The 26,648-nt window shown below is 41.4% G+C and overlaps 3 protein-coding genes across 5 annotated transcripts in view; 1 reads left to right on the forward strand and 2 right to left on the reverse strand.

Moving 5' to 3' along the window:
* Window positions 1–432: 432 nt before the first annotated feature.
* On the forward strand, window positions 433–2,092 carry irak1bp1 (interleukin-1 receptor-associated kinase 1 binding protein 1). The gene is made up of 4 exons (XM_074684676.1): window positions 433–790; window positions 1,182–1,263; window positions 1,360–1,490; window positions 1,578–2,092. Exons 1-4 carry the CDS (start codon window positions 516–518, stop codon window positions 1,840–1,842), a joined length of 753 nt encoding a protein of 250 aa, XP_074540777.1. The 5' UTR covers window positions 433–515; the 3' UTR covers window positions 1,843–2,092.
* LOC141801585 (uncharacterized) lies at window positions 2,019–4,389 on the reverse strand. 2 transcript variants are annotated; one of them, XM_074684677.1, is made up of 8 exons: window positions 4,282–4,389; window positions 4,121–4,191; window positions 3,608–3,752; window positions 3,314–3,403; window positions 3,100–3,194; window positions 2,716–2,876; window positions 2,501–2,617; window positions 2,019–2,419 (listed from the first exon to the last, which is right to left on the reverse strand). In XM_074684677.1, the coding sequence occupies exons 3-8, from the start codon at window positions 3,733–3,735 to the stop codon at window positions 2,267–2,269; spliced, it is 744 nt and encodes a 247-aa protein (XP_074540778.1). In that variant the 5' UTR covers window positions 3,736–3,752; window positions 4,121–4,191; window positions 4,282–4,389; the 3' UTR covers window positions 2,019–2,266. The 2 variants fall into 2 exon arrangements, with proteins under 2 accessions (XP_074540778.1, XP_074540779.1); XM_074684678.1 differs by having other exon boundaries at window positions 2,019–2,423; window positions 4,121–4,337.
* A 246-nt stretch (window positions 4,390–4,635) lies between these two features.
* The window catches only part of phip (PHIP subunit of CUL4-Ring ligase complex), a 49,646-nt gene continuing 27,633 nt past the window's right edge, over window positions 4,636–26,648 (reverse strand). Inside the window, exons 19-40 of one of the 2 annotated variants that reach the window (XM_074684675.1) lie at window positions 25,159–25,342; window positions 24,936–25,038; window positions 24,639–24,776; window positions 24,192–24,298; window positions 23,875–24,082; window positions 22,609–22,719; window positions 22,164–22,271; window positions 21,215–21,339; window positions 19,593–19,675; window positions 19,330–19,441; window positions 16,790–16,851; window positions 16,529–16,672; window positions 15,724–15,844; window positions 15,491–15,616; window positions 15,222–15,297; window positions 14,404–14,466; window positions 12,117–12,269; window positions 11,579–11,731; window positions 10,083–10,294; window positions 9,755–9,993; window positions 9,294–9,440; window positions 4,636–8,663 (exon numbers count right to left, since the gene is read on the reverse strand). In XM_074684675.1, coding sequence (XP_074540776.1) covers window positions 7,972–8,663; window positions 9,294–9,440; window positions 9,755–9,993; window positions 10,083–10,294; window positions 11,579–11,731; window positions 12,117–12,269; window positions 14,404–14,466; window positions 15,222–15,297; window positions 15,491–15,616; window positions 15,724–15,844; window positions 16,529–16,672; window positions 16,790–16,851; window positions 19,330–19,441; window positions 19,593–19,675; window positions 21,215–21,339; window positions 22,164–22,271; window positions 22,609–22,719; window positions 23,875–24,082; window positions 24,192–24,298; window positions 24,639–24,776; window positions 24,936–25,038; window positions 25,159–25,342 — 3,467 coding nt within the window. In that variant the 3' untranslated portion in view covers window positions 4,636–7,971. Of the gene's footprint in view, window positions 8,664–9,293; window positions 9,441–9,754; window positions 9,994–10,082; window positions 10,295–11,578; window positions 11,732–12,116; window positions 12,270–14,403; window positions 14,467–15,221; window positions 15,298–15,490; window positions 15,617–15,723; window positions 15,845–16,528; window positions 16,685–16,789; window positions 16,852–19,329; window positions 19,442–19,592; window positions 19,676–21,214; window positions 21,340–22,163; window positions 22,272–22,608; window positions 22,720–23,874; window positions 24,083–24,191; window positions 24,299–24,638; window positions 24,777–24,935; window positions 25,039–25,158; window positions 25,343–26,648 lie in introns of both variants that reach the window. The other variant, XM_074684674.1, reaches the window with a different exon arrangement.

A 26,648-nucleotide genomic window follows, 5' to 3' on the forward strand; every position in this document is an offset into this window, starting at 1 on the left:
CATCTGTAAAAACCTGTTTAATTGTACTTCTGTTGATATTTCTGATAGATATCCTGTAGAAATTTGAATTGTTTTTTTTTTCTAAGTTCCCGTGTTAACTCATATACTACCAAGAAGGCTGATCATCTCCATCTTTCTTGTTTAAAAACCAAACAAGGTTAGTTTTCTCTCAGATGTTGTGGTATACAAATATGAAATGCTAAAATGTATGTAAAGAGTTCATCTGGTTTTCTCCCACTTGCAGTTTTTTTTCGGAGGTGCCCATTCATGTTGTTCTTTCTTTCTTTCTTTCTTTCTTTCTTTCTTTCTTTCTTTCTTTCTTTCTTTCTTTCTTTCTTTCTTTCTTTCATTCTTAATTTTGTTTTCGGTTTATTTGTTTGGGTTGGTCACCTGCCATTGCAATCCACCCTCCGGTCCAGTAGGTGGCAGTAGTGCACCATACAGCTGGTTTCAAACAGCCATCAAAGAAGAAATCGCTGTCACCATAACAGCGGGACATTTGTGTACTTACTACTATGTACAGTCAGGGTTGGCCCTTAGGTCCCTTAGGTCAGCATGCAGGGCGGAGATGCGCCGGTACTGAAAATGAGCCAGGCCTCCAGGAACAGACAGTTATCCGCCAAGGCCCCGGTAACCGGCTCAGGGAGATCCAGGTGATGGGAACAGCCGAGGTGAGCTGCCCGGCGGACCGTGCGAGTGTGCGGATCAGTGTGAGCAGCAGTAAAGAGTCAGTCAACGAAGTGACCAACAGCGTTACACGAAGACTCGAATACATCCTACAGACAGTCAGGTAAATATATTATACAGTCCGTGGTGCACATCCACACTTTCTTCATTTCTCCGTATTTCTGTGGTAATTACCACCGCGTTTAGTTTGCAAGTTACCACAATAGTCTCGTGGTGGACGAGTGGTGGACGAGCGGTGGACGGGATGTCGTCATCTAATTTCTTATGGACATTTTTGCACTTTCTATACTCTTTCTTACTTTTGTTTTCTTAAATGCTGCGGTGACTCCTGAATTTCCCCTCGGGGATAAATAAAGTATTTTCTATTCTATTCTAATTCACGGAAAGCTTTAAAGAGCTTGTTATTTCTTATGTATTTGTTTTTTTTTATGTCTAAGCTACTTTTTTAAGCTTTCACAGTGACCCTTTTGTAATGAATGTATTTCTTTTTATAGACAAAATGGTGTTGGTGACAGAGACACCCTAGTGAGAAAGTTTCTTCACCAACATGCTGAACAGTATCACATGGATACTGAGGTATTTAAGCATTAAAGATCAAAATATATCATGACTCAATCAAACATTATTGTGAGTACAGTGTAAGATGTTTGTAAACTGTGTTTGATTTTACAGGTGGTAGTGACTTTCTCAGATTTTGAGAAGATGGAGAAAGTGTGCAGTCTTCTGCTGGAGAAACTTGATAAGAGTGTTCGCGTGGGAGCCCCACAGTTCTACCACAGTCCTGAATGCCTGAGTAAAATCAGGTATAAAAACACACACACACACCAGTGGAGACTTGTTATTGGGATGAAATGCAGTGATTCTAACAATCTTGTTTGGGTGTACTGTAGGCGGCAGGCTTGTGTGTCAGCTGCTGAAAATGCTCAGCAGAAGGCCTGTGAAGTCAGTCAGCTCCTCGGGCAAACTCTTGGACAACCCCTTCTGGTCAGAGAGGAAGAGATGAAAGAGTGGAAGAATGATGATGATGAGGAGGAGAGAGGCACAAACCAGGGTGCTGTAAGTCTTCCTCAACTCCCCTGCACACCAACAATCACCGCCTCCTCTCGGGTGTCTGTGTCCTTCAGCCTCAGAGCCGGAAGAGTTAAAAACCTTTGACCACATTTCTCATTGACTGATGAAACGAATGGAGAGGTTGTCGCTGTTATTGTGGATTTATTGCGTAGCTACATAAAGTGCTTTTTTTTTTCAAGTCTTTTCTACCTCACCTGAGACAGGATTTTAGATAAAGCAAAGAAAATCAACTTCAGTTTTTTAAAACTATATTAGGCTCCTTCATAATCAATTACATTCAAATGTCTTTAAAATCAGGCAACCTTTAAAATAAAACTGTTTTTTAATCCCTTTTAACTGTTTTTTGGCACTTGTGTTGAATACTATTTATTTGCACGTCTGTGAGATACTGAAGTACAAGAGGTGTGATTTCACACAGAAAGTGAGTCCCAGAGTTACTCTACATCCACTAATATCAGCGAAGAGGGAATCTGAAAAGGAACCTGTACTCAAACATTTGCCTTCATGATCAGCAAAGCTGGTAAGTGTAAAGGAAACTTCTGGAAGCAGAGCAGTCAGCTGTCTTCCTCATCATCCTCTGGGTAGATCTCTCTGAGCCAGGGCTGCATGACAAAACGCTCGCCATCAAAGTGTGTGAAGTAATTCTCCAGGGTGGCGATGTCTGGCTGGAAATAACCAATAGTAAGATCAAATGTATCGATGTTTACGCTCAGGTTTGTTTATGCTGTCTCTACAAACCTACCCTCATCCCCTGGATCCGCTCCAGTTGTGTCTGCGGCAGGTAACCAACAAACATTGAAGAGGATGTCGGCCCACTGAACAGAACTTTATAATGAGGTGTCTTCTCCATTTTGGGGCCCTGCACACACATGCACAATTTACCACCAGAGACCACACTGAGCTGGTTCGTCTATAGAAAGCTTGATTATCAAACAGATGTTGGCTGTGGCTTCTCACCTCATGCCTGGAATACATTCTTTCAATCCACTCAGGAGGGGCCCGTAGCTCAGGGTCCCAGCTCACCACCACCCCGATCATGTTACCCCTCCTCTCCATCACTACATCTCCCACCCTGAGGAACACATATGGAGGACGAGGGCTGCGTGCTGTCTTTGAGGCTACAGGAATGAAGACAAACTTGTGAGATTCCCTTTTTTAAATGCATTCTCTTCTCAACTCTTAAAGGGATAGTTCAGTTATTTTGAAGTGGAGTTGTATGATCTCTATGTGACCTGAGACAACTTTCTACTGTATCTAATGTCCTTAGTGGTCACATAGAGCTCATACAACCCCACTTCAAAAAAACTGAACTATCCCTTTAAAGTATTAAGTTCTTCAAACCTCCAAAGAATCCTTCTTCATTGTCCTCAAGCATGGCTTCTATGATAGCAATCTTTTTTGCTTCATCCTCCTCCACCTCAAAGCCAAGTAATGACCTACAGGGAAAAAAAGCGTGACACTCTCCAAATTGTGCAAGTGAACACCAGCCTGTTGTGATTCTTTAGGGCCTAAAGAATGGAAAGTGACTGCAAAGAGTGATTTTTTCAGTGCGTACGTGACTTTAGATATTTGCTGGTGCGCCCAGTCCATCCATGCGGTGCCATTGAGGTAGGATGTTCTCCACTCTTTCCAAATTCTGAGCAACCTGAAACACATTTTAGATTATAATCAGCTAAAAACAACTTTGGAGATCCCAATGGAAAGGTTTAACTGTATAAAATTGCTTTGAAGTTGGAAATTTTTAGTCCTAATTCCGGGTGTATCCTCACACTTCTTTTACTTTATACCTTCTCCTGTGGAGACACAGCTTATTCTACCTCGAATGAAGCTCTACTACTTGTGGTTGTACCGTGAGGTTGCGTGGAAGCGCTGCGCGGACGTGGTGCTGGTCCACTTGGAGATGAGGTACTGCGCGGGCACCGCGGAGAGCAGCAGCACGAGCTGCAGAATCGCGGCTGTTGTGAACTGCTGAGGCATTAATGCGCAGGCGTCACCTGCGGACGGAAACGCGCGTCAGGTGGTTGAGGTTTATGTGGAAGCAAAATGCAAATCAGCACCAAGCATTTATGTAAATCTTTTCTTTTAAGAGACATCCAGATTCAACACAGACTCATGGATACAGAGATGCTGTGTCAACATATTTACTCCATCAGTATAATTTCTTATTTTGGACTACCCTTCTCTAGAATTTACTTCAGTATAAACCAAGTTAAATCTTCACTGCTCTTACCTTGTCAGCAGAACAATGTGATCTGATTTCGATGGTTTGATAAACAACATACGGCGCAATATGAACTTGTTGGAAATGCATACCAATATATGACACCATAATGACTTCCTCCTCGAATAAATTTGACCTTACCTCGTTATAAAATCCAAAGTCCTGTATCCAACTACCTGCCACACATTGCGTCTCAGAGAGTTGGTTTTCGCCTGTAAAGCAGAGCAGAGTGACACGCTTTCACTTCTCTTTTATTTACATAAAGCTCTCGCGCGCCCATGCTGCTGCCAGTGCGTATTTACATTTTCGTAAAAATCGCTGAACCAGTTGTCTGTCCAATCGGAGCAGCCCACGGAAGAACCGGGGGACCTTTAGCGGCTCGCCACGTAGGGAAGAGCCGAGCCTGTGAGCTCCGGGCGTAGAGGCGGTTTGTTTTTGACACAGTAACACACAGCAAACGAAGGGTGGCGGAGTTTGTCAAACAGTTGTTCAGTTTGACAGGTGTGAACGCAAAAAGCTTCTACCATGCATTGTTGTCCGCTGCTTTTTACAGGACAATAAACAAAGAAATCATACAGAGGTAAACATATTTTATTTTTAAAATACCCCACAAACTCCAAATTGGACAAAAAGATAATACAATCAAAACAAAATCCTTGAAAAGTGATGATTTTTTAAATGACACAATCAACAACATGACAGAGAAGTAGATATGGAAACACAACTGTTTATTCACTTAAAATATTGGTATGAACTAACAGGACAGTAGTACTCCCCTAAACATACATTCTAGCATTATGCTCCGTTTTGCTTTAATTCCTTTATATATAAAAGTATCCAAACTAACAAAGACATCCTCCTCAATCAGTTCACATAAAACAAACCCACCCCCTTCCCCTTCTGTTCTTTGCAAACCCACATCCCCTTAAAACATCCCCAAATGCTCTCCAGTGGCTCACATGCAGCCACTTCACACACATACACATGGACACACACATGGTGACCTTTGACCTTGTGGACAGGTCAGAGGTAACAAACGGTACATCTCTGTGACACAAACACAGACAGATCTGTTGTTAGATGAACATGAGCTCCTAAAATGTAGTGCAGGCTGTTTGCAGTAAGAGAGCTGATCTGGTCTGCTCAGTGAATCAAAACTTCAGAATCTTCATTCGTGGTCCATGTTGAGGAGGTGAGGAGAAGTGTGACAGGGAAAAAGGAGAAAAAGTAAATACAAAAGGTCTTCCAATTACAGAAGTGACTTTCTTTTAAGGCCCTTTTGAAGTGAAAGGAGGTTTTACATTATTTCCAGCATGGTTGACAAAACCTGACCTGCCATGCTCAATCACCTGTGTAATTTGAACAGGTTGTTTGGTTTATATGATGAAGACAAAGCAAAGCATTTGATCCACGATGAAGCCGACTCTGAAATTACAAGGGGATTTATGAATGTTTAATTCACACTAAAATCCACCGTGTGTTATGTTTTAACTGCTGTGTTCTAGGTTCAATCATGTAAACATCAGACCGAAACATAAGCCTATACCTTAAATTTAAAGAGGCCATGACCTCAAGTTTTGGTTCCAGACTCTACTTGCAATAAACTATACAGTATGTAAATATGGTTATCTGAAATATACCTTTATGTTTTCATAAAGACTTCATCTTTGCCCACATTGTAAATACTTTTGTGGGCATCGTTAGCTTTTTACCCTGACAATAATATTTACGTTCATTCTAAATAGTCCTTTCTAGAGGAAGGTGGCTTTCTCAATCTGGAATAAAACTCTTCATATCAACATTATAAGCAAACCTTTTTGTGAAGCACATATAAGCCAGACTCACATTAACAAAATCTGTCATCTGTATTTGAACCCACTGACATAGCCACTAAGATAATGTCCTGTATGGCAGACACACACACTGACAGAAAACAGTTGACACATTATTAAAAAAAACTGCTCCAGAAAATAAACACATTCAAACGCCATGGTTGAAAACTTCAGTGCCCTAATACAGAATTTGGCATTGACAAATTCATAACAAACCATGATAAACAGATGAGATATATGTTCAGTAATATGAGATATAAAGACCTATGAAAGAACCCAGGTGTTTAGAGGTGCTACTGTCCAGTTCTTCTCAGGTAAACCCACAACACACGTGGCTGATTTTGGCATTCAGTTGTTCTGTGCTGGGGTGACAACAGAAATGTTGGGAACAAGTGAGGCTGAGAGTAAAGAAAAGAGTGAAAGATGTGGGATGGATTTTCCTCTCTTTAGACAGCCCTCTGTAGAAGCCAAGTCCGGTTCCAAAAGTCCAGGTCTCCAACCCAAACCCAGAGACAGACAGAACCAGGAAGTCCCAAAAAGAATGAAAAAGGCAGAAATTGAAGATTTAATATGCCAGAGTAGCGAAGGCACACAATCAGAAAGTTTAGAACTTCTCTCTTTCTGCTTTCAAATTCAGTCCGTTCTGGTTTGATTTGGCTCCATCTTGTTAACCCCAGACATGACAAAGTGCTAGAGCATGCGAGAAAGATGTATGTGTATATGTGTGTATGTGTGTGCGGTCACCATAGAAAAAAAAGTCTGCATTTATAGAAGTATGTTTTCATGTTAACATCTTTAACATAACAAGCAGGATCATTTTCTACGACTGCATTGATAGCCGTTCTGTGGTAAGTGCAATCCAAAGCTAGTCCTCCGAGCTCTCTTGGCTGTACCTTAGGTATGAACAGATGATAGGTTGGTTATAGGATATCTTGATGTGAATAATGGTTTTACAACAACAAATGAGTCTCTTTTTTTCTCAACTGCTATAAATACATTTCTTTGAGTTTTTACTACGATCAAACTGTATGCCACTGTTTGTACGCTGAAAGTGAATGACAACACACACACTCTTTCAAATACACACATCTGCAGTCACAACTTTGGATCTCACACACACACACAGGCACATACTGTACTTTGCAGGGCACATTTGTACTCACATGCATGTCACTCACACACACATACATACATCCAGGACATAAAGGCACAAGGTATTGCTAATGTTGAAGACGCATTGAAACGTGATCAATCAAAACATTTAAATGACCTTTTTCACCAATGCATCCTCCTTTATCTCGTCCTCACAACAAAAACAGCTTTTAAAAATACAAAAGATGTTTTTTCCTGTCTAGTCATCATGCAAAAAAACAAACAAAAAAAACACCCACACTCGCACACATCAACAGTAAACAAAAACTACATATCCACAGTACCAACAAAGGTACACCATTTGGTATTTTAGCGCAGACAGACACGCTCAGGCCAGTAAATGTGTAAGACTTCCAAAAACAGAGCCGATCATCACGTACAAACCTTATAAAAAGCAGAAAGAGGGGGATCATATAAAAAAAGATGAGGGACAATGAAGAAGGGGTCAAAGAGTTTAGACCAGCAGTCTGTGAGCTGTCAACAACTTAATTAGCTCAGTGGGCGTCTCTGACCCACCAAAGCAGGACTCTTAAAGTCCTGTCACAGAAAGAGTGACATAAGACACATCCAGCTCTTCTTGTGATTTTTTTCAAGTACTGTTTTGCCCCATTTGACACTTACGGATAAAGGAGTGTTTCACTGGTGAGTCATAACACCACCAGCGTCTGAGTCAGTGAGCTCCTGTGCGATCCAACATGGACCAATAATGTAGGAAGAGGAGTCGGGCAAATGAGCATGCATCTTCAGAAAGCTGTCCGTTAGCTTAGCCAGTTGCTAACTAGCTGGGAGGAGTGGAAACATAGTGTAACTGCGCTGTCTTCCTTCCACGAAACAGCTTTCAGTAGGAGCCAGGAGCTCCTCAGACATACACACACTTAAGAACTTTAACACCACCGCGCACAACTGGCTGAACTGCACCCCATAATCCTTTGCTGCCCTGTTTTGAAATCTTGTCCAGATTTCTACACCGCAGACCACCTCGCACTCCTCAGATTCTGCATGTCTCCTCTACCATCCAATCAGGTTGGCTTTGGCCTTCTCTGTCAGCTTCCGGACGCGTCCCTTCGAGGAGGTGCCAAATGTGATCGACGAGTCCTCGAACAGCAGCTGTCTCTGCTCCTCCTCAGAGTCCTCCTCCATGTACCAGGCAGACCGCCGTCCCTGGTTTCGCGTCCTCATTGAGCCACTAGGGTCCTCCCCTGCCTCTTTCCGGCTGGGTTTTTGAGGAGCAGCCTGTGGAGGAGGCGTGACCTCCTCGTTGGCCCTCCTGCTGCTCCTCCTCAGTGGTGAGGGTTCAGGTGACTCAGCAGGAGGGCTGGTGTCGTCACTTCGTACCGCTCGAGGCCGCCCACGCCGCCTTGGAGACGACAGCCCAGAGTCTGACAGCATAGATGTTTCCTGCGCTGAAGATGTCCCGCCCTCGTCTCCCGTTGACTGGTCGAGCTCATCATCAGGGGTGGAGCTCCTTCGGGTGCTACTCCTCGTCATGTCCTCCAGCTCATGTTTGCTCTTTCTGCCTCTCTTCTTCCCTGGGGGGCGGCCTCGGGGTCTGGAGGGGCTCCCTGGAGTTGAAATCTCAGGAGGACTTTGTGGAGGTTCCAGTACGGATCTCCGGCCCCTCCTCCCTACACCAAGGGTCACATGACTGCTGTGGCCATTAAGGTGGACTGTGCTCTGAGACGAAGGGCTTACAGGAGAGCCTGAGGGAGTGAGGACATAGATACACAGAACAAAAGTGTAAAATTAAACTTTGATAATAAGTGGGTTTATCAGCTAATCATTAACTCCGCCAAGGAGGTTGTGTTTTTATAAGAGTTTGTCTGTTTTTCTGTGAACAACATATCTCAAAAAGTAACAAACATATCCTGATGAAATTTTCAGGAAATATTCAAAATGGGATAAGGAAGATGCGGTTACATTTTGGAGGTGATCCAGATCACCATCTGGATCCAGGATTTTTTTACAGGATTCTTTATAGGGCTGTTTTCACCATATGTGTATATAACTCCACAATAAATTGTCAGATTGCTTTGCAAAACAATACAAGACAAGGTCATGATAATTTCTGACAGATGTAAAAGTACAATCCAGATCCTGGAAATATTCTGGTTACTAGGATTCAGAATACAAAATGTTATCATCATAATTTTCAACACTGTCAGGTAACAAATTATCGTACAAACCTGCAACTAACACCAAATCGTAGCAGACAGTCTGCTGAAAGGGAGTATAACATTTAAATAGGACTAAAGTGTTGAGTGACAATCACAATATGCTTGGCAGAAGTCCGCGCTCTCTGAGTGCTTTTCCAGTTTCTTTTTGTCTCTCACCTGGTGTGTGTCGAACAGGAGTCCTGAGTTTTCTGCGGGTGCTTCCTCCACTGCTACTTTCTGCAGCTGGAGTGGGTGTCACCTTTTCAGGGGCTGAAGGTGTTGAAGCTGACACAGAGTTATGAGCCCTCAGCGAGCGAGAAGATTCTGTCAATGTGAACAAAGAAAGTATAGAAATGAACGTCAAAATTCAGTTTGGCTTTTCAGTCAAAATTTCACAGAGAAAATAGAGAACAGATACTAATCTCATATCTGCACAGCTAACAGAGTCAGATGACTGAAGTACTTGTTTAAACCTTTTTGAAGAAAAAGAGTGATAAAAAAAATCTTATTTCATTTCTTTTTTAGTAAAACAAAAAAGTACTGGCTAAAGAATGTAGAAACTAATCGTGAAAGTTAACAAATGTCCTTAAACAGGATACTGTGGCACACAAAAGGTTGATTCTGAGGCGTGATCTCACCTGCTGTGCTCTGTGTGTTGTTTGTGTTGTGAGAGTGGGATGAGGAGGCAGGAGTGTGCGCAGAGAAGCGAGCTGAGCTTCGTGTTCGAGCTGCAGCCGGTGTGTCTGCCCTCCCATTGACCAGCTGAGGGGGCTGTTTCAGGGGGGCGCTCTGCCTCAGAGATGGGGGTCGAGAAGGAGGTGGTGTCGGCTCCCGTTTCCCTGTCACTCTTGACGATACGCGTCTCTTCCTTTCCGGGCTGAGGTGGGTGGAAAGAGAAGAACACTTAACATCACGTCTGGTTCACATAAAAAGAGCCAAAGTTCAAATAAAATGTCCTGTTTTTACCTGGACGCCGTGCTGCTGGCTGGAGAGTCACTTCTCCTCCTTCTCCTCTTCATGGCGTGCCGTGTCTGTCTGTCTGTAGTATGCCGTGTCTGTCTGTCAGTGCCCTGTCTTGTCAGTTTATCAGTCAGGCCGTGGATGGCTTTGTAGTCAGACAGGATGGAGCTGATGTGCTCCTCAAAGAGCGCAGACAGCCTCAGACTCATACTGTAGATCTGCAGACACAAGACAAAACTAAACCAATGCTGGCATTTGTAGAAATAAAAACAGTTTGAGATTATTTTCAGCTGATTTTGCAAAGTGATTATCACAGGTTTAAAGTTTTATGGGCTGCCATGATACTTGAGTTTTCATCCTCAACAAGTTATGAACCATTTATGATAAGAAACACAATACATGATGAGAAAACAGAAACAAAAAAAGTCATTTTGAATAACTGTTTACTGGATTTAAAGTTGCTGTGGGGAGGATCTGTTTTAATTGGACTGCCTCACCACCTTCTGGCCCGCAGTCTCACAAACACTGTCCTGAAGACATGAATTTGAACAAGATGTACATTTGTTTTGGAATTAAATGGAGATCAGATCAAAACAAATTTTCTTAGTTCAAGACAACTTTTTCCCAGATACAACGTGCCCAGGTAAGGTATTAATCAAGAATTACATAGCGCTACGGTTTGAATCATGACAACAATAAAACGTTTTAAGTTTGTACCGTAGTTAGTAGCAGTCTATGTTTTGCACAGCTGGCAGCCCAGTGCTCTGAGACATGTCTGTGTTACGTAACTGAATCCTGGTTATGTCCTGCCAGTCATCTACCAAGCAGAGCTAATGTAACCTCACTCTTTGTTTTAGACTCTCAAGTTTTCTCTCTGACAGTTAACTCCCTGTGTCCATCATCACTACAAAATTAATCACAGAAATCGTTTTCAGCAGAGATAAACACAGATCTCTCTTCTCCCTACTAAACTTTGTCAGCTGGCGCGGTGTGGTCATAGAGATTTAGATGTGCCGTAAATCAATCTGGTCCAGCTCGACCTGATCAGGAAGCCAAAACGTAGCATTTGGAAATAATTTTAATTGGCGCTGATAATCTCATTTTAAGGTGTGGGTTATAACCTGACATATCTAAAAGGAGACTTTTTCAAGATCATTTAAAAATTCCTCACAGTCCCTTTAAAGGGGATGTATGGGATTTATTTCTAAATGTGTATCAATACTTTACAGATACAGTCCCTTTCTCTTACTTCATGAGTTTTTTTTTTTAAACATTTTGCTGAGTTTGGGACAATTCTGGGCTTGAATCAACAGTATACTGCAGCGTCTGCCTCAACAGTTCAGGACTAAATAAATATGATGCTACTGATATGACCTTGCTTTCTTTTTCTTCATTCAGCTAAGTCTTGGCTTGACGGAAACTGTATTGTTTGAAATATGTCAAGCAGAAAATAGTACCAATGGGTGCTTTTCACAGTCTTAAGAAAGACCGTTTGTGCTTACCCGGGACTTCTTGCTGGGTGTGTAAGCTTTGGAGTTGCTGAAAATGAGGCGGACATCTTTGCACAGCTCAATGGGAGACGGGTACTTTCCTTCTGTTAGTCTGTTGAGCACGGTGCCAAAGTCCATTGGTGAGTCGACTATTTGCAGGTAGTCCTGTGAGAGGAACAGGGGGGTTTGAGATGTTTCAGTTACAGGCTTCACAAGATATAATCACAATGAGGAGGAGAGGAGAGGAAGAGAGGGTGAAGATGTGACAGGTTTGGAGTTTCACTTGAAGAGGGGAGAGCACGGCAGAAGACTTCAAGCATCTCCAGTTAACAAGAAGACAGCAGAGCTCTAAAACTGCTCCAGCTGAAACTGTTTCTCCTTGACAACTTTTCAGCTGAATTTGTTGAACATTTCACACGATGAACAGAGAGACAAATCTCTTTCCTGATTTGAATTCCATTCCTTGAGAAATTAAATTGTGGCCACTGGGCTCAAACAACTTCCAGATGAGTTTTGAGTTTAAAACATACACACTCTACTGGGTACGTACTGGGTATTCCTGTAGGTCCACAGGTTCTCTGAAGGGCTCAGAGTCTTCACACTGAAAGATGAGATCCAGCAGCTCCTTGCAGCGTCCTCTCCATGCATGAGGGTCGTACGAAGGAGGACGGGTTCGCAGTTGGCGCTTCATTGGTCTACCACCCTGAATAAAAAGAAGAAAATGTTAAGACTGAGTAAATTTAGTAGACAAGGTTTTAATGGATTTATCGAAGATACCAAACTTTACACAGTCGACAAGATTATTTCAGAGCTTCAATGCTTATGTCCAGTGCTTTATGAGTTAAATGACAGCTTACTCAAAATTCCTTTATCCACCAGAACAGAAATAAAAATGTTTGGCAGTAAATATAAATAAACCAGTAGGATCTGTAACATTTCAACTCTGAACTATAATCTCTGACATCCATCGCCTTCTACTGATCCAGGGTCAGTGGCAACAAGCTGAACATATCCACCCAGACATCAATGCCACCCAGCTCCTTCTGAGAGAGATGTTCCCCAGTCAGATGGAGTATATAACTCCTGTGATTACCCAGTGTCCCCTCAAAGTTGGACCCACGTGGAAACCTCCAAAGGTTCATGAGCCATCTTAACCAGATGTCCAAACCACAATTTGAGCAGGTTATGGCTCTACTCCTTAGTCTGTACCAGTAGCCACGTTTACATGGACTCAAATATTCTGCTTGCATTCGGTTTATTTGCTCAAACGGAAAGAATTTAACCTTTGTATACACCTCATTCCGAAAGAAAACAGCCAATCCGAATGGACATTTAATCAGTTTTAATCAGGGTGGAATATTCCTTTCCCCAAACCAATTGAGGTATCAAGTATCCACTCAAATGGAAAGTTGTCAGGGTGCGTTCTTTCAGTGCATGCTCAGGTATGACGCAACTAGAGACGTTCCTCAACTTTAAAAATGGCGGCGAGCAGTCAGCACTGGACTGCTGTGGAAAGTTTGTTTTTGATCCAAACTTTGAAAGAAATGAACATGATTTCAAGACTGGACGGACGACAAACTCGCAATACGGAGTATCGCAACACCGTGATAAACAAACTGTCGTCCTTCAACTTTGATAAATCTCGTGATGTTTATGTTTTTCTGCCCATGCCCCATTGAATATTCTGTTTGATCATAGCAGCGCATGTAGACCAGAGATTGGAATATTCCTTTCCAGTTATACTATTGTTTTCGGAAAAGTCATTTGGAAAGATTCCATTCGGAAAGACGAAAAACTCCTCATGTAACCGTGGCTATTGTTTGGGTCTCTGTTTATAGCTCATGACCTGAGGGGTCAGGCTCAACTCCCTCTTTGTGACAGTTCAGTGGTTAGGGCATTACCACTGAATATTTGCATTTTCAAACTTCTCTTCTAAAACTAGATTATAGGCTTTTTATTGAATTTTTAAATGCAACCATCATCACCCAAAACTACAAAACGTGGTATATTTAGGCACATCTACTGTATAACGTCTCAAATACACTAAATACGTCTGCAGTCCAACCCAGTTGCATGTTGACTGCATGTTCAGTCCATATGACTGACAGACATCTGGAGGAGTGAGACTGAAAGATTCCCACGCTTCCCTCTCCATTGATATGTCTTTCTTCATTTGTGTTGGGCTGTAAAACCTCAAACCTGTTGACTCTTGGTCTGGCTCTGCTCATTATGTCATTGTAGTCAAGCTAAATACAAACTGATCTTGTTACAGTTTGTTTTATTTTTAACGTCATAAGGTGTTTTTAAGTAGTTCCTGGTCATGACTTCCTGTCCCGTTCAATTTTCCCTGCACTGAATTAATGCGTCACAGCTCTGTGTCCAGCAAAATTAGGATGGCTGTGATCCGTTGCTGTGACTGCAGACGTATCTGGTGTAATTGAGCTGTAACACCCAATAATCTAATCTGGTTCAGCCTTTGTTGACCCTAAACCACTCACCCCTCAACCCAGAGAGAAATCCAAAAGAATGACCACTGGTGTTGATTCTTACACACCTGTCCCATGGCATCTGAAGCTTTTTTTAATGTGTCTGTAATGCTATCATAATGATAAGGGCAGCACTTGCACATTCATAGCCAAAAAATGCTGAGTTAAGCCTGAAGAAGACAAACTACCGTCAACCTTTGCAAGTTATGCCTTGTCATCTTCAACTAAACACATCTGAGGTAGTTCCTGCAGCTATTACTTCTGCTTTTGTAACATTTATCGTGCTTTTAAATCCACCAGACTTTCTTTAGACACAAGGAGCTCATTAGAAAAAGTTCAACAGCCTGTTACCTTGTGATTTCGTGTAGAAGTTCCAGGAGTATTAGTATCTTCATCCTCCTCCTCCTCATCATCCTAAACAGATGAGAAAGAAGAGTTTGATAAGGCAAGTAGTGTTTACTGTTCTACAGGCTGCTGTGCAATCAAAAGCCGCGTTTCCACCAAGCAGACCGGTTCGGTTCCTCTCGGTACGGCGTGCTTTTTGCGGCGTTTCCACTGACTCATCCCGGGACAGAGCCCTAAAAACCGAGATAGGCCGACCTACTTTTTTGGGACCCTTTCGTATGGGTGCCAGACTGAACCGATCCGCTATCGGAAGGTGGAGCAACACACTGCAGACCGTTGATTGGTCAAAAGAATCGTCACTTACCCCGACAGCGGCTGCATTTCTCCTGGTGGCACACAGTCTTCTCTGAAATAAAGCTTGATTGTTCTTTGTATCAAAGAGCTACATGCCAATCACAGAGGGGACGAAATGCTGCATGTCTTCCATCCGTGTTTTTTGTTTACTGTGTCGCGTTTTTCTTCTTTGTTGGATTTAATAGCGGGGTAAGCTGCTACAGCGTCGCGCTATTGTTTAACAGCTGTGGCTTCCAGCATCCGGCTTACACGCCGCCCACCACGAGAGGGCACAGTTTGCTGTAGAAACGCAAACTGGATCAGGCTTAACTGTACCAAATCGTCCCAAACCGTACTGAACCGACCCGGACTACTTGGTGGAAACGCAGCTTAAGATTTCACTGTTTCAGCTTTCAAAAGCCTTTCAGGTGTGAGTTATGCCGGATGAGGTTTGACAATGATTTTTGTTTAACAACAGGAGCACAACACACCTCATCTTCAGAGTCAGAGAAGACTGCTTTCTTCATCGTTTTGTGGAGCGGCATGATGTCAGTCAAACTTTGGTCCCTGAAGAAGACAAAAGACAAACTCAACTTAGATATTTTGCATCCCAAGACGTGTTACATTCCAGGTGGGATTGTTATCTGTGACCAAAAGTTTTTGATACTTAATTGTTTTAATGCTTTAAGAGAAAAACTGAGGTGGTGTGATGTGTTTTGACTCAGGCTTTTGAGTTAATGAGACAGTGCAGGGTACTCACTTAATGAATTGCAGCATGAGGTCAGAGACAAACTTGGCGGTGGTTACGATGAATGATCCAGGCTCGTTGAACGTTTGGGCGTTGTGTTCGATGTAACGTACCTCCCACATCAAAGACGACAGCCGTCTGAAAGGGACAAACAAACACCCTGAGTGAGTATGTTTCATCTTTCTCAAACTGACTCATGAGTTTTCTGTCATCTCTGTGACTCAGCACAGCCTGATGTCAGGTACCTGTAGAAGCGGTTAACCAGCCTTTGGCGTATGGTGCTGAGGTCAGTGACGTAAGCCACAACTGTGCAGTATGTGGGGTAAGCCTGCAGGTCCACAGGGAAGGCAAACGGTGCTGCGACATCTGAGGAGAGATGATAGGATTAAATAAAATGCATTAAAAAAGAAGATATCAGAGATGTAACAGACTTCCACTTACTCATTTCTAAACTTTAAAGAGAGAGGGGAAGCTATAACAGCCAGAGGCTACACCTTTAAGTGCAATTTCCTAAAGATTATAAATAATCTCCATATGACACATATCTTATTTTAAATAAAATAACCTGTGGTTTAGCTGCATTTAAAATTCACGCCCTCTTACTGCTTGTCAAAGGTTTTCCTACTCATTTTAAATTACATGCCTAAATTTAGATTCATATGATAGACTTCAAATGAATCCTACTGCAGCGTGAAAAAAGCAGCTCCAGATGGATTAAGTGAGCTCTCTGTTTGTGCTTTAGGGTGTCTGATCCACAAACTGTCACTAGAGGGAGCTGTCAGCCCGGATTTCCACTGAAGGATTGCAGTAAAACAAAGTGTCGGCATAATATAACATTACATCACTTAACATGAATTCAAGCAAGCATCTCAATCTGTGTTCAGTGTGTAAGCAGCGTCGTCCTCTCAGCTGCTGAGCTCAGAGCAGTGACTCACACCCGGTCGATTCATGCTGCTGCTGCTTTACGAGAAATGCCTCAACTTCACCTGACTGTTAACGTGACAAAAAACAAGAATGATTTCTCCATACAGGAGCTGGGTGACGTCATACCGAGTGTGCAGAGCTGGTCGATGGCTTTGATGATACGTTCGCACTCCTCTGCGCGTGTGCGGCAGCCCCATTCGCCGTCCAGTGGGACGTAGAGCAGCTCCTTCTGTTCCACTTCAACCAGTGGGACACTTGTGCCCAATTCGTCTGGAAAAGTAGCTGCACGTTAAGAAAGGCAGAGACAGAAGATGAAAACAGAAACTTTATCAAAGCAGAAAACTTTTGATTCACAAAGTGGAAACGAGGGTGCGTTCAGAGCCCTACCGTCATCAGGAATGGGCTCCATATCCCACGGACTCATCTTCTCTGTGTCACCATTATCCCAGCTGGACCAGAAACAGTGTTGACAAGAAACGTCATCATCACATTGCGCTTTTTATGTTAGTCATTTCTCGAAGCTGATGTATCTCTGCCTGAAGTGGATGCCAGTCTCTGAGGAGCTTTTCAAATAATGTGTGACCACAAACACTCTCTGCTGACAAGAAAGAATAACTCAGACTGTGTGCTTATTAATGTTTGTAATTGGAATGCCACTGTCAATGAAAGATGAGCAAAGCAAAACAAAGGCCAGTGTTAGCTGGCGTCTTTGTACGCATCAAATTCTAACTGTCACCCAGGACTGTTTCATCAAGTGTCCTGAATGAGTAGAGCCAGGAGGTGTTAATGACTGTACTGAGAGGAGGTGTCAGCAGCACAATCCCAACAAGCAATTTGTCTGGAGTTTGTCCAAAAAGAAAAATTCTTCTCACATGGAAATTGTCTTAATGAAACTTTTTGTATTTGTCGTTCTGTCTAAGTGGAGAGTTAAACATGCTCAACCCCAGGATTTAATCAGGTACAAAGACACTTACTGCTTACAAGACAAGAAGGGAGTGAAGGAGAAATTTAACGTCTTTATTATTGTTGCACTGAAATAATGGATTTTGCCTTTAGTGCAGCAAGTTAGAGTTGCGAGCCTGTCAAAAATATCAATCAGACCACCGTAAATGACTGTGGCGCACCGCCACGCCAAAATCAAAGCCATGCCTTCAGAACTATAATCTTTTTTTTCCCTAATGTTTCAAATGTGAATAAAACTGTACAGGGCTCTTGTACGTGTGACAAAAATTGCCTTGACTAAAACTCACACTCATGGAAGGATCATACAAGGTTATAATAGTTCTAGATTTGTCATTATAGTTTAGTATTTGTTAGTTTTGACATTTTTTTTTCCATTACAGTTTAGTTTTAATTAGTTTTGGAGCGGGCATTCTAGTTTTTATTTAGTTTTGATTTTTGCAACAAGGCTTAGTTTTAGTTTAGTTTTATTTTTTTCATACCTTATTTCATGATTCAAAAAGGTCAGAGTTAATATTTTGTAATACTGTTTATTTTCAAGTCCAACATAGTGCTCACTACTCAGTCAGTGCTGACACTGAACTTTTGGCTGCTGCCTTAAACACAAGAAAATAATATAAACTTAATATAAAAAATGTAAACATAAATTATGTAAAAATAATGGTAACATAAATTAAATAAAAATAATATAAAATTATATAAAACTTTAATTCATTGCTCCACTACGTTTTGTCGCAGCACAGCGCACAGCCAGTCAGTGCAGTGAACAAGCTCAGTACGTCGCTGTGATGGTGCTGTACGGCACTGACAACTGCCAAAAACTGTCGTAAAATTGGTTGGGAAAATGTGTTGGATTAGTTTAAATCTGAAAGGCTATTAATATTGTCAAAAATGATGACTAAGGGAATTTTCTCTATAATTTTAGTTAGTTTCAGTTAGTTTTGTGAACACAAGATACAGTTTTAGTTTACTTATCGTTTTTGTTTTCTTTTCTAGTTTTTATTAGTTTGAGTTAACTGCAATGTATTTTAAATTTTAGTTTTTGTTTTTAGTTTCTTTTTAGTTAACTATCATAACCTTGGGATCATATCGTGGTAAAAAGCAATAACAGAAAGAACTCAGGCAGGTCTTTACAGTTTACAGTTCTTAGCTCTCTACATTGCGCACGATAAAATTCCGCCCTTATGCGTTTACCTCCAGCTTTTGTTGAAGAAACCTAAAAGCCTGTTAGCTTTCATACCACTGTTACCAAAGCTACTATGTGCGTCTGTGCAGGGGCGTGTCCAGACTTTCAGAATGGGAGGGCCCCAATGAGGGCAGTGACGTAAGAAGGGGTGGCCAGAGTGTACATAGTAACAAATTATCACCATTTATCTTCTTTAACTCCCCGCTATATTTTAACAACTATAGGTAACTTTGTTTGTTTAAATGTTATATTCTAGTGTAAGATTTGAGAACAAAAATGTAGTATGTGCATCAGCCAGTCTAATAATGTAAAGTAGTTTTTAATAAAAAGATAGATCTCTTGGAGGCAAACCTGCAAACATTTCCATCTCTATTTCTCTGATACTTTTTTGTAAACATTAGTGCTTACTCAGCACTCTTCGCAGTTTTGTACTTCATAAAGTTCATGTCATGCTTATTGTTTAGCATGACATTAGTTTTCGAGGGTTACCAGTAAATTATCAATACTGGCCTGAAGTGCTCTAATAATAACAGTGGTTTTTTTCTATAATTCTGGCATCACCACATTGAGCTCACTGTTGCTTTCTTCAACACGCTTTGTCATAACATTTAGCTATAAATTCAGAAATAAGAAACACTTTTACTGTTTTATTTAGCATCATTACTAATTAAAACACCACAACTATAAACTGTGAAAATACATTTGTGAAGTTTGCCTCAACTTCACTGTTATTCTGATTTTTTGCAGCTCTTACTAAAATCCATCCAAATTTTAATCCTACCAGACGTTGTAGCACTGGAACAGGCTGTCAGGGTACTGAGCCTGGAAGGGCTCCTGGCTCTCAATGGTCCCAAACCACCAGGCATCATCAATCACTGAGCGAAACCTGTCACCTGTACACACATACACAGGAGTTATCTTTACAAGAACAGAACAGCTGACCTTATAAACTGAGATAGACATCATTTCTGTAAAAAGGTATTTGGTGTTTGGGGCTCTACACATTTCTTGCTGGGGCAGACTTCACAGATCAATTTGGCTGACCTATACTCCAGTTCCTCTTTTTGGCATTGTCAAACTGCTGCCTCAGGACCAGGAAGTCGATGACATCAGGCATGTCGTGGTATCTGCAACGAAAAACAAAGTAGTCGTGATGAGTCAAAGTTTTAATCAAGACAGGGAGCAAGCATAGGAGCCCTTCACGTAAACAGTTTAAAGAGTTTAAGCATCCCTGTAGAAGGAAGTTTGTTTCTTTATAATGTCAGTCAACACAACCAGATTAAAACTTTTTCGAGGACTTTCTTGTCTTGTGCCACATTGGGGATTAATTCAGGAGAAAAATGCTATTTTAAACTTCACAGAAGGGTAAGGCAAGAGAGATTATTCCTGAGAACAGTTTCACACTGCACTGAAAATCTGCATCCAGCTGAGAGGTGAATATGAGGCTTGAAAGCTGAAAACACTGCACTGAACGACAGAAAGTAGAAACAAGTACCAATACTTGAGGTCCTATACACACAAATAATATTGCACTGTCTTAAGAACGCAGTGCAGGTTCACAACTGCACAACTGCCAGTTAAACAGTGTGCGGTCTGTGTGCTAAGTAAGGTGTTCAAAGCGTCTTGTATTATCAAAGGTTAGTTTTGGAAGTGTGAGTAATCACACCTATCAAAATTTCAAAGCCTATTGCAGTGATGTGGTGTTTTGAAGCCTTTTTATTAACTGAAAGGGTAATTTTAATACTTTCATTAACTTTTATAACACCCATAAGCACAGATGTATATTGAGTTGCATAAAATATCTTTTATGTGTGAATTACATTTTGATCTGCTACAGCAATCTCTCAGCAGCAGGAACGATAAATGTTTTTCTATATCAAAAGAGACACAGTGCTTTTTTACACAGCAGTGTTACTTGAAATCAAATCCTACGATTCACCATAAGGAGAGGTCAAACTTTAATGTCTACAAATGTAAGTGAAATCAACGACAGACAGGTTGTTAATCTCTTATTCCAGCTGCTTCATGGCTGCTTTGCTGTTGACTTTAATTTATGTTTTGACACAGGACGCTCAGAATTCAAGTTTTTATCACAAAGAGAGCTTGGTGTGTTTGGGTAATAGCTGGGCATAAGTGTTGGCTCCATCAAGGCCCTGTAAGGAATCCAGTGAAGGCCCCAGTGGTGAGGAAGATGAGTTGTTAGTATACCCCAGTCTTCTGACAGAATGGCCACATAACAACAAAAGTGGAATAAAACTGTCAAAGAGAAACCACTCCACTGTCCCATTAGCAACTCAAAACACCTAAATCTGAGCAAATACAACGATAAACAAGAGAAGTGCAGGATTGTGTTGAGCATTCCTGTGTGTGCATGACAAACAAACTGGAGAAACTTTGTGAATCAACTATCATGTATCTCATACATGAGTCATGCACCTTCTTAGATACCACTTGAAGACACTGTGCTGTTGTTAATTAGCAAGGGTTTTGTCGGTCAGGGTCATAAAGGTAGCAACTTGTTACCAGCACAAAAATAGTCCAAGGCACATTTTTCACTTCACCCGTGGGCAGGAGTTTTGAAATATCTGAAATCTGGGCAACTACCAATATAATCATAATATAATATATCAATATAATGTAATAATATTGAGACAGGGTCAGCATACTTCATCGAGAAGGATCCTCCGGTCAGTTTCCCGGTGTCAGGGTCCAGGAAGGAAAGCTTCAGACAGCATAACGTAGGCAAGCCCACCTCATACTTGATGCCAACTATCTTCATCAACTCCTGCTCCTGGAAACAGGTAAATAAAAATGTTAAAATTCTAACAACAAATGTCTTTGTTGCATAAAAAGTATAAAATTTGCGGTTGGTTAAAACCTTTGCAACCTTTTTTTTATTTCTGAGTGAAGTATTTTTCAGGCTGAGAGGGAGTGAGCACTACAGTTGAAAGCCTTGCTTGTTAAAAAAAGGTACAGAGAGGTGCATCCTCAATTTCACCCAGTGCTCAGAGGTGTTAAAGTGTACATGCCAAAGTATTTTCTTTCAGGGGTGTCACTTTGTTACCTACACTCTCCTCTTAGGAGAGGAGGATCTGAGGGGGTTCAGTTTGGGGACCTAAAAGGAGTTTAACTCTATGTGAAAGTGAAACCAGTGAACTGTCTGTCTTTGTACTGAATCAGGTAAGAGCTTAGTAGACTTAAGACTTTAAATTCATGGAGTCGTTCCTGGCAAAATCTCTGAATACCTTGAAGGATGGTGAGGTATTTTTACGACTACTCCTTTGTTTTTTTACAGGACACTCAGTGAACTCAGAAACCCCCAAACTGAAATGTCACTGAAAACATCACACTGCATGAATGTCTGGCAGGATGTTAGGGCTTAAAACTGGATCTGAGGCCTGGTGTTTTGAACAGATCTCTGTGAGAAGTCAAGGTTTTATCTTCCGTATTCTTGGTATTAATAATCATTTAATTGCAAGGGTGCAGGTCCATTGTGAGAGCACTGTTTGGGTTTATAATGGGCAAAAAAGTTAAAATCTAGATGTTTTTCATAACCTATGTGGACGGTATTTCTTCAAAGAGATTTTAATTCATCTTTGTCACACTTCTTCTTACCCGTAGCTCCATCTTGTGCCAGGGCTGCTTCTTAGGATGGATGCTGTAAATCTTTTTCTGTTTGGCCATCTCCACATAGGCGTCATGGCCCTGTCTGAAGTAGTAAACCTGCAAAGACATACATCCATATATTTAGGACATAACCAGAACTGTAGCTTGATGTTTCACTCAAATATACCATATAGTTGTCTGTGTTGTCTGCTCAGTAACACATACGTTGAGTAAATCTATTTGAAATACAGAGGTAGCTGTCTGCTAGGTCTCAGTCAGTCAGTGTGCACCTCCTTGTCTTATCTGTAATGGTCGTTGCAGCCTCATGGGGACGCTAATTTTAGTGCAGACTGAGCCTTGTTGCTATGTAGGAACTGGAGCCAGTGTTTTGGTGTGAGCAGGCATGTGTTGCACATGTGGTGAGGACAGTCTAACAGAAACAAGCTGAGTGTACCTCGTCCCCCATCTGGGGTATGTAAGGACACCTCCGGGGGACCGTGTCTGTGATCCAGGCTGAGGGAAGCCACTCCTCCAGAGTCAGGCCCTGCTCCTCAAACTCAGTCCTCTAAAAGACAACAAAAAGAACTTTCAGAAACAATCCCCTCAAACAAAACAGTGTAAGCTTTGTGCAACATTAATGATAAAAACTTTATGTAAGGATCTTCACTTATCTTTGTTCTCTTACAAACGGGGACAATGTATTTAATGCCATTTATTGAAACACTGATATAAATGGTGCAAAAATATTAGAAAGAAACATTTCTCTCTTGAGGTTTAAAACATTTTAGTTGAAAATTTGTAAGAAATTTTTTTGGAAACTTCAAGAAATGTCCACCAAAACTTTTGAAAAACTTTGGTCTTCTTAGAGGATCCTTTTTAAACATAATTTGTATTTGTTTTAACCCTCACACTACCAACACCCTGAATAAAGCAAATATTCTTTATATTACAGCTGCAGAAAACTTTATAAGTCAGGTGATAAATGTTATTGAAAAAAATCCCTAAAAAAGGTAAATACGTTCATTGATTACACAGTTTTAACCTGACTGTTGAACCTCTGATTCTAATTGGTCAAAATCTCCCAAAAGTAATGAATTTTGAAAAAAAAACAACAACACCAGAGACAAGTACACATCATATTGTATCAAATCAATCCACGGTCAGGAGGCCGTCTCGTTTCACCTCTGTCTGTTGACACTTTGGCACAAACGTCAGTTTCCATTTGCATTCTAACTCAGGAGGCAAAACTACACAGAGGATATTTTAATATTGGCTCTTGACCTGCAAGCAGAGCAACAGCAGCAGAGCTGGTGAGTGCATCTCTAAGTAGCTGAATGCTACAAAGTTACTTCTCCAATGAAGGGTTGTCATTACGAGAGTCACAATGTGAAGAGTTGTGCCTCCTTTAACCACCTGCTCACTTAATTTTACAAGCTCTGTAAAATGTCTATCAGCATTTTTAAAAAGATGAAGTTATTGCAGATTCAATCAAGATACTCAGGATAAATCAATTACTCTGTGTTAAGGTAAATACTGGTTCAAAAAGTTTAGATAGATGGTGAATTAACAGAAAAAGCTCTGATGAGATGTGACAAAAAATCTAAATCTTTCTCTGTCTGAAGGTCTAGGTGATAACTTTAAATCAGAGTGCCTTCAGAGTCACCCCTGGAGCCTCCAAGAAAGAAGAAATTTGTGTCTGAGGTCATATCTGCTGACAAACCTTCCTCTTCTCCTTTGGCTTTGTTTTCTTTGGTAAAGCGCCATCTTTGTCTGGTTTGTCCTTCTTCCTCTCTTTCTTCCCCTCCCTCTTCTTCTCTCCATCCTCCTCTGAGCTGCTGCTTTTCTTTTTCACTTTCACGCTCTTTTTCGGGGGCTCGAGGTTGATTCCTGCGTCTGCTGTCCAGTCAGAGTAGTCGCTGGAGTAATCACTGTAAATATCATCAAATATCAATATCATCAAGGTTCAAACACATAAAAACTCAGTGTTTCTTTAAGACACAAAATAGGAGAACGCATTATAAACTGTTGTTATCTGACCTTGAACTGCTGTGGTCATCTGGCCAGGGCTCCTTTTCATCCTCTTCTTTTTCATCCTCTGACGAGTGCCCGTTGATCTGCCGGACCTGCTGAACCTCCACTTCTCCCTGAAGCACACACAAGATTTAACGTTAGCAATCAGATGAGCACAAAAAAACAACAAGATAAACAAATTCAGTCGTTAAGGGCAGACATCAGAAATATAACTCATAATAAAAGGATGAGACTGTTTGAGCTGCTGTGGACCAAATCAAGACATAAGCAGCACAAAAAGGTCAAACAAATTCTTGTTTTTTCATCGTTTTATGGTACTAACACTCAGATAAAAACGGTGATCTGTTTCTCAGGACAAATCATCTGTGATATGAAGAGTCTGAATAAGAATGCAACCAGCAACTATGAACTTCAACCATTTCTAAAACAAAGCAGTTACTGTTTGCTTTTTACCTCTGAGGCACTCTCGTCATCGTCAGCACCCTCAGCGCTCTGTCGACTCGTCTCTTCCATGGCAGCACGGGTTTGGTAGCCGTGGTTACCCTGGCTCCTCCTCCCTTCGTCAACCACACACTCTGACGTGGGGTGAACCTGCAACCGCAGCGAATGAAGGACAGGAATAAGAGAAATGAAAACTGGAGTGGACTGATGAGAAGAAAAGATTCTAAAATGTGAATCCATGGATATGAAAGTCTGACAACAAACTAATAACAGTCTTCAAACAATCATGAACATCTTTGATTCACTCACTCTGCTCTCCTTGGGGAGGGAGTGGATTGTTCGTCTCCTCCTCTCTGATTGATAAATATTGATCTCCTCCTCCCCTTTCGCCTCACGCCAGTTTACCTGCCTTCTACACAAGAAACACACAGAGTCGTGACTTTCATTAACACTACCACGTTAAACCAGGCTCCCCTCTGTTGAGTCCATTCTGTGTGTGTGTGTGTGTGTGTGTGTGTGTGTGTGTTGTTACCTGACAGAGGCATCCTCCAGCTCAGGGACCAGCACCCTGCGGCTCCAGGCGACCAGGTCTCCTTCAGTGGCCATCTGGCTGAGAGGGGCGTTGCTGTGCATCTGCCGGACACCCTCAATCTGCCCGCTGCGGCGTAGACCCACATTGGGCGGAGAGTGAACCTCAGTGGGAGATCCCACCGATCCTGGAGCAAGGAAAGGGAAAGAGAAAATAGTTCTTTCGATCTGACAGCAGCTTTTTTTCTTTTAAAGCAGGTCTGTGGGAAACTGTTCCACTGGTTTGGCGTGTTTAATAATAGATTGAGACAGCAAACTATCAACATGCCCCCAGTAGTTCATTCACTTTAGTGATACTGCACAGTAAACGTTGAAGCAAGACCTTGAAAGGCTGTAACATGCCTTCATTTCCAGCAGATAAGATTAATGCGACGGTGTTATCAAAGGGCTTTCAAAACAAGCTGCACAGTAACTTCGCTGTATCCAAAATGCTGCGGTCCTGACCAGAATTAAAAAGTATGACCACATTTCTAAGTTTTCAAATCCTTTCACTGACCACCTGTTACTCAGAGAACTGATTTCAAAATATCTTTCTTGGAGTTCACGTTTCTCTTTGGCTGAGAACTCAAATCCATCTTTAACACGGCTGTGACATGTGAACTATCTGTGATCCTCAAGACAGCTGGGACTCACCATCCTGAGAGCACAGATTTAACATAATCACCCAGATGATGCTAGACCAGCCCTGACTCTGACCAGCTTCTCTAATAGCTGAAAACGTATCTATAAACTAAAAAGTCCATCATTTATTTGAAACTGTGTCTATTTTTAATCATTTCAACCTTCCACTCATGCTCTTTACATTAGAAATGGGTGTCCAAGATTATGTTTGGTTGCGCCGTGAAGCACTCCAAATTGCCACAGTGTATGAGATGTGCTTCACAAACAAAGCTGCCTTTCTTTGGCTTCAGTTCATCAGAGTGGAAACGTATGACTCCAATCTTCATAGACAGAAAACAATGAGAATTTATTACTCTATCACAAGTGGAAAAAGACTGTTTCCTATTGATGCTGAAATTACTCATGATTGCTTTAATCTGCTGACTGTTCTCTTGTTCAGCAGATTAATTATATCATCATAGGAAAAATCTTTTGTAACCCCGAGCCTAAAGGTGAGCTCCTTATTTAGCTTTAGCAGGTGAAAACTAAAAGATATTGAGTTGACTGTTACATTAAGCAGCCTCCCATTAAGGGTTATTTTGCATGAAAACAACTATCGATGAATAAACATAGTAATTAGTGATTGATTTTCTGCTGATTGACAAATCCATCAAATGACTGTTTCAGCACTAAAGTGATGGAGGAAGAAACGCTAAGAGATGAGACTTGAACATCATTACTTGAGCAAGCAAAATGTCATTTGATAAAAAAAATATATATATATAAAAATGTATTTTTTTTATTTTGCTAAAGCAGTCCTATTACAATTGATAA

The sequence above is a fragment of the Halichoeres trimaculatus genome, unplaced genomic scaffold (assembly GCF_033239565.1).
Source record: "Halichoeres trimaculatus isolate MK-OKI-2021-1 unplaced genomic scaffold, fHalTri1.1 fHalTri1_scaffold_13, whole genome shotgun sequence".
In the NCBI taxonomy this organism is placed as follows: domain Eukaryota; kingdom Metazoa; phylum Chordata; class Actinopteri; order Labriformes; family Labridae; genus Halichoeres; species Halichoeres trimaculatus.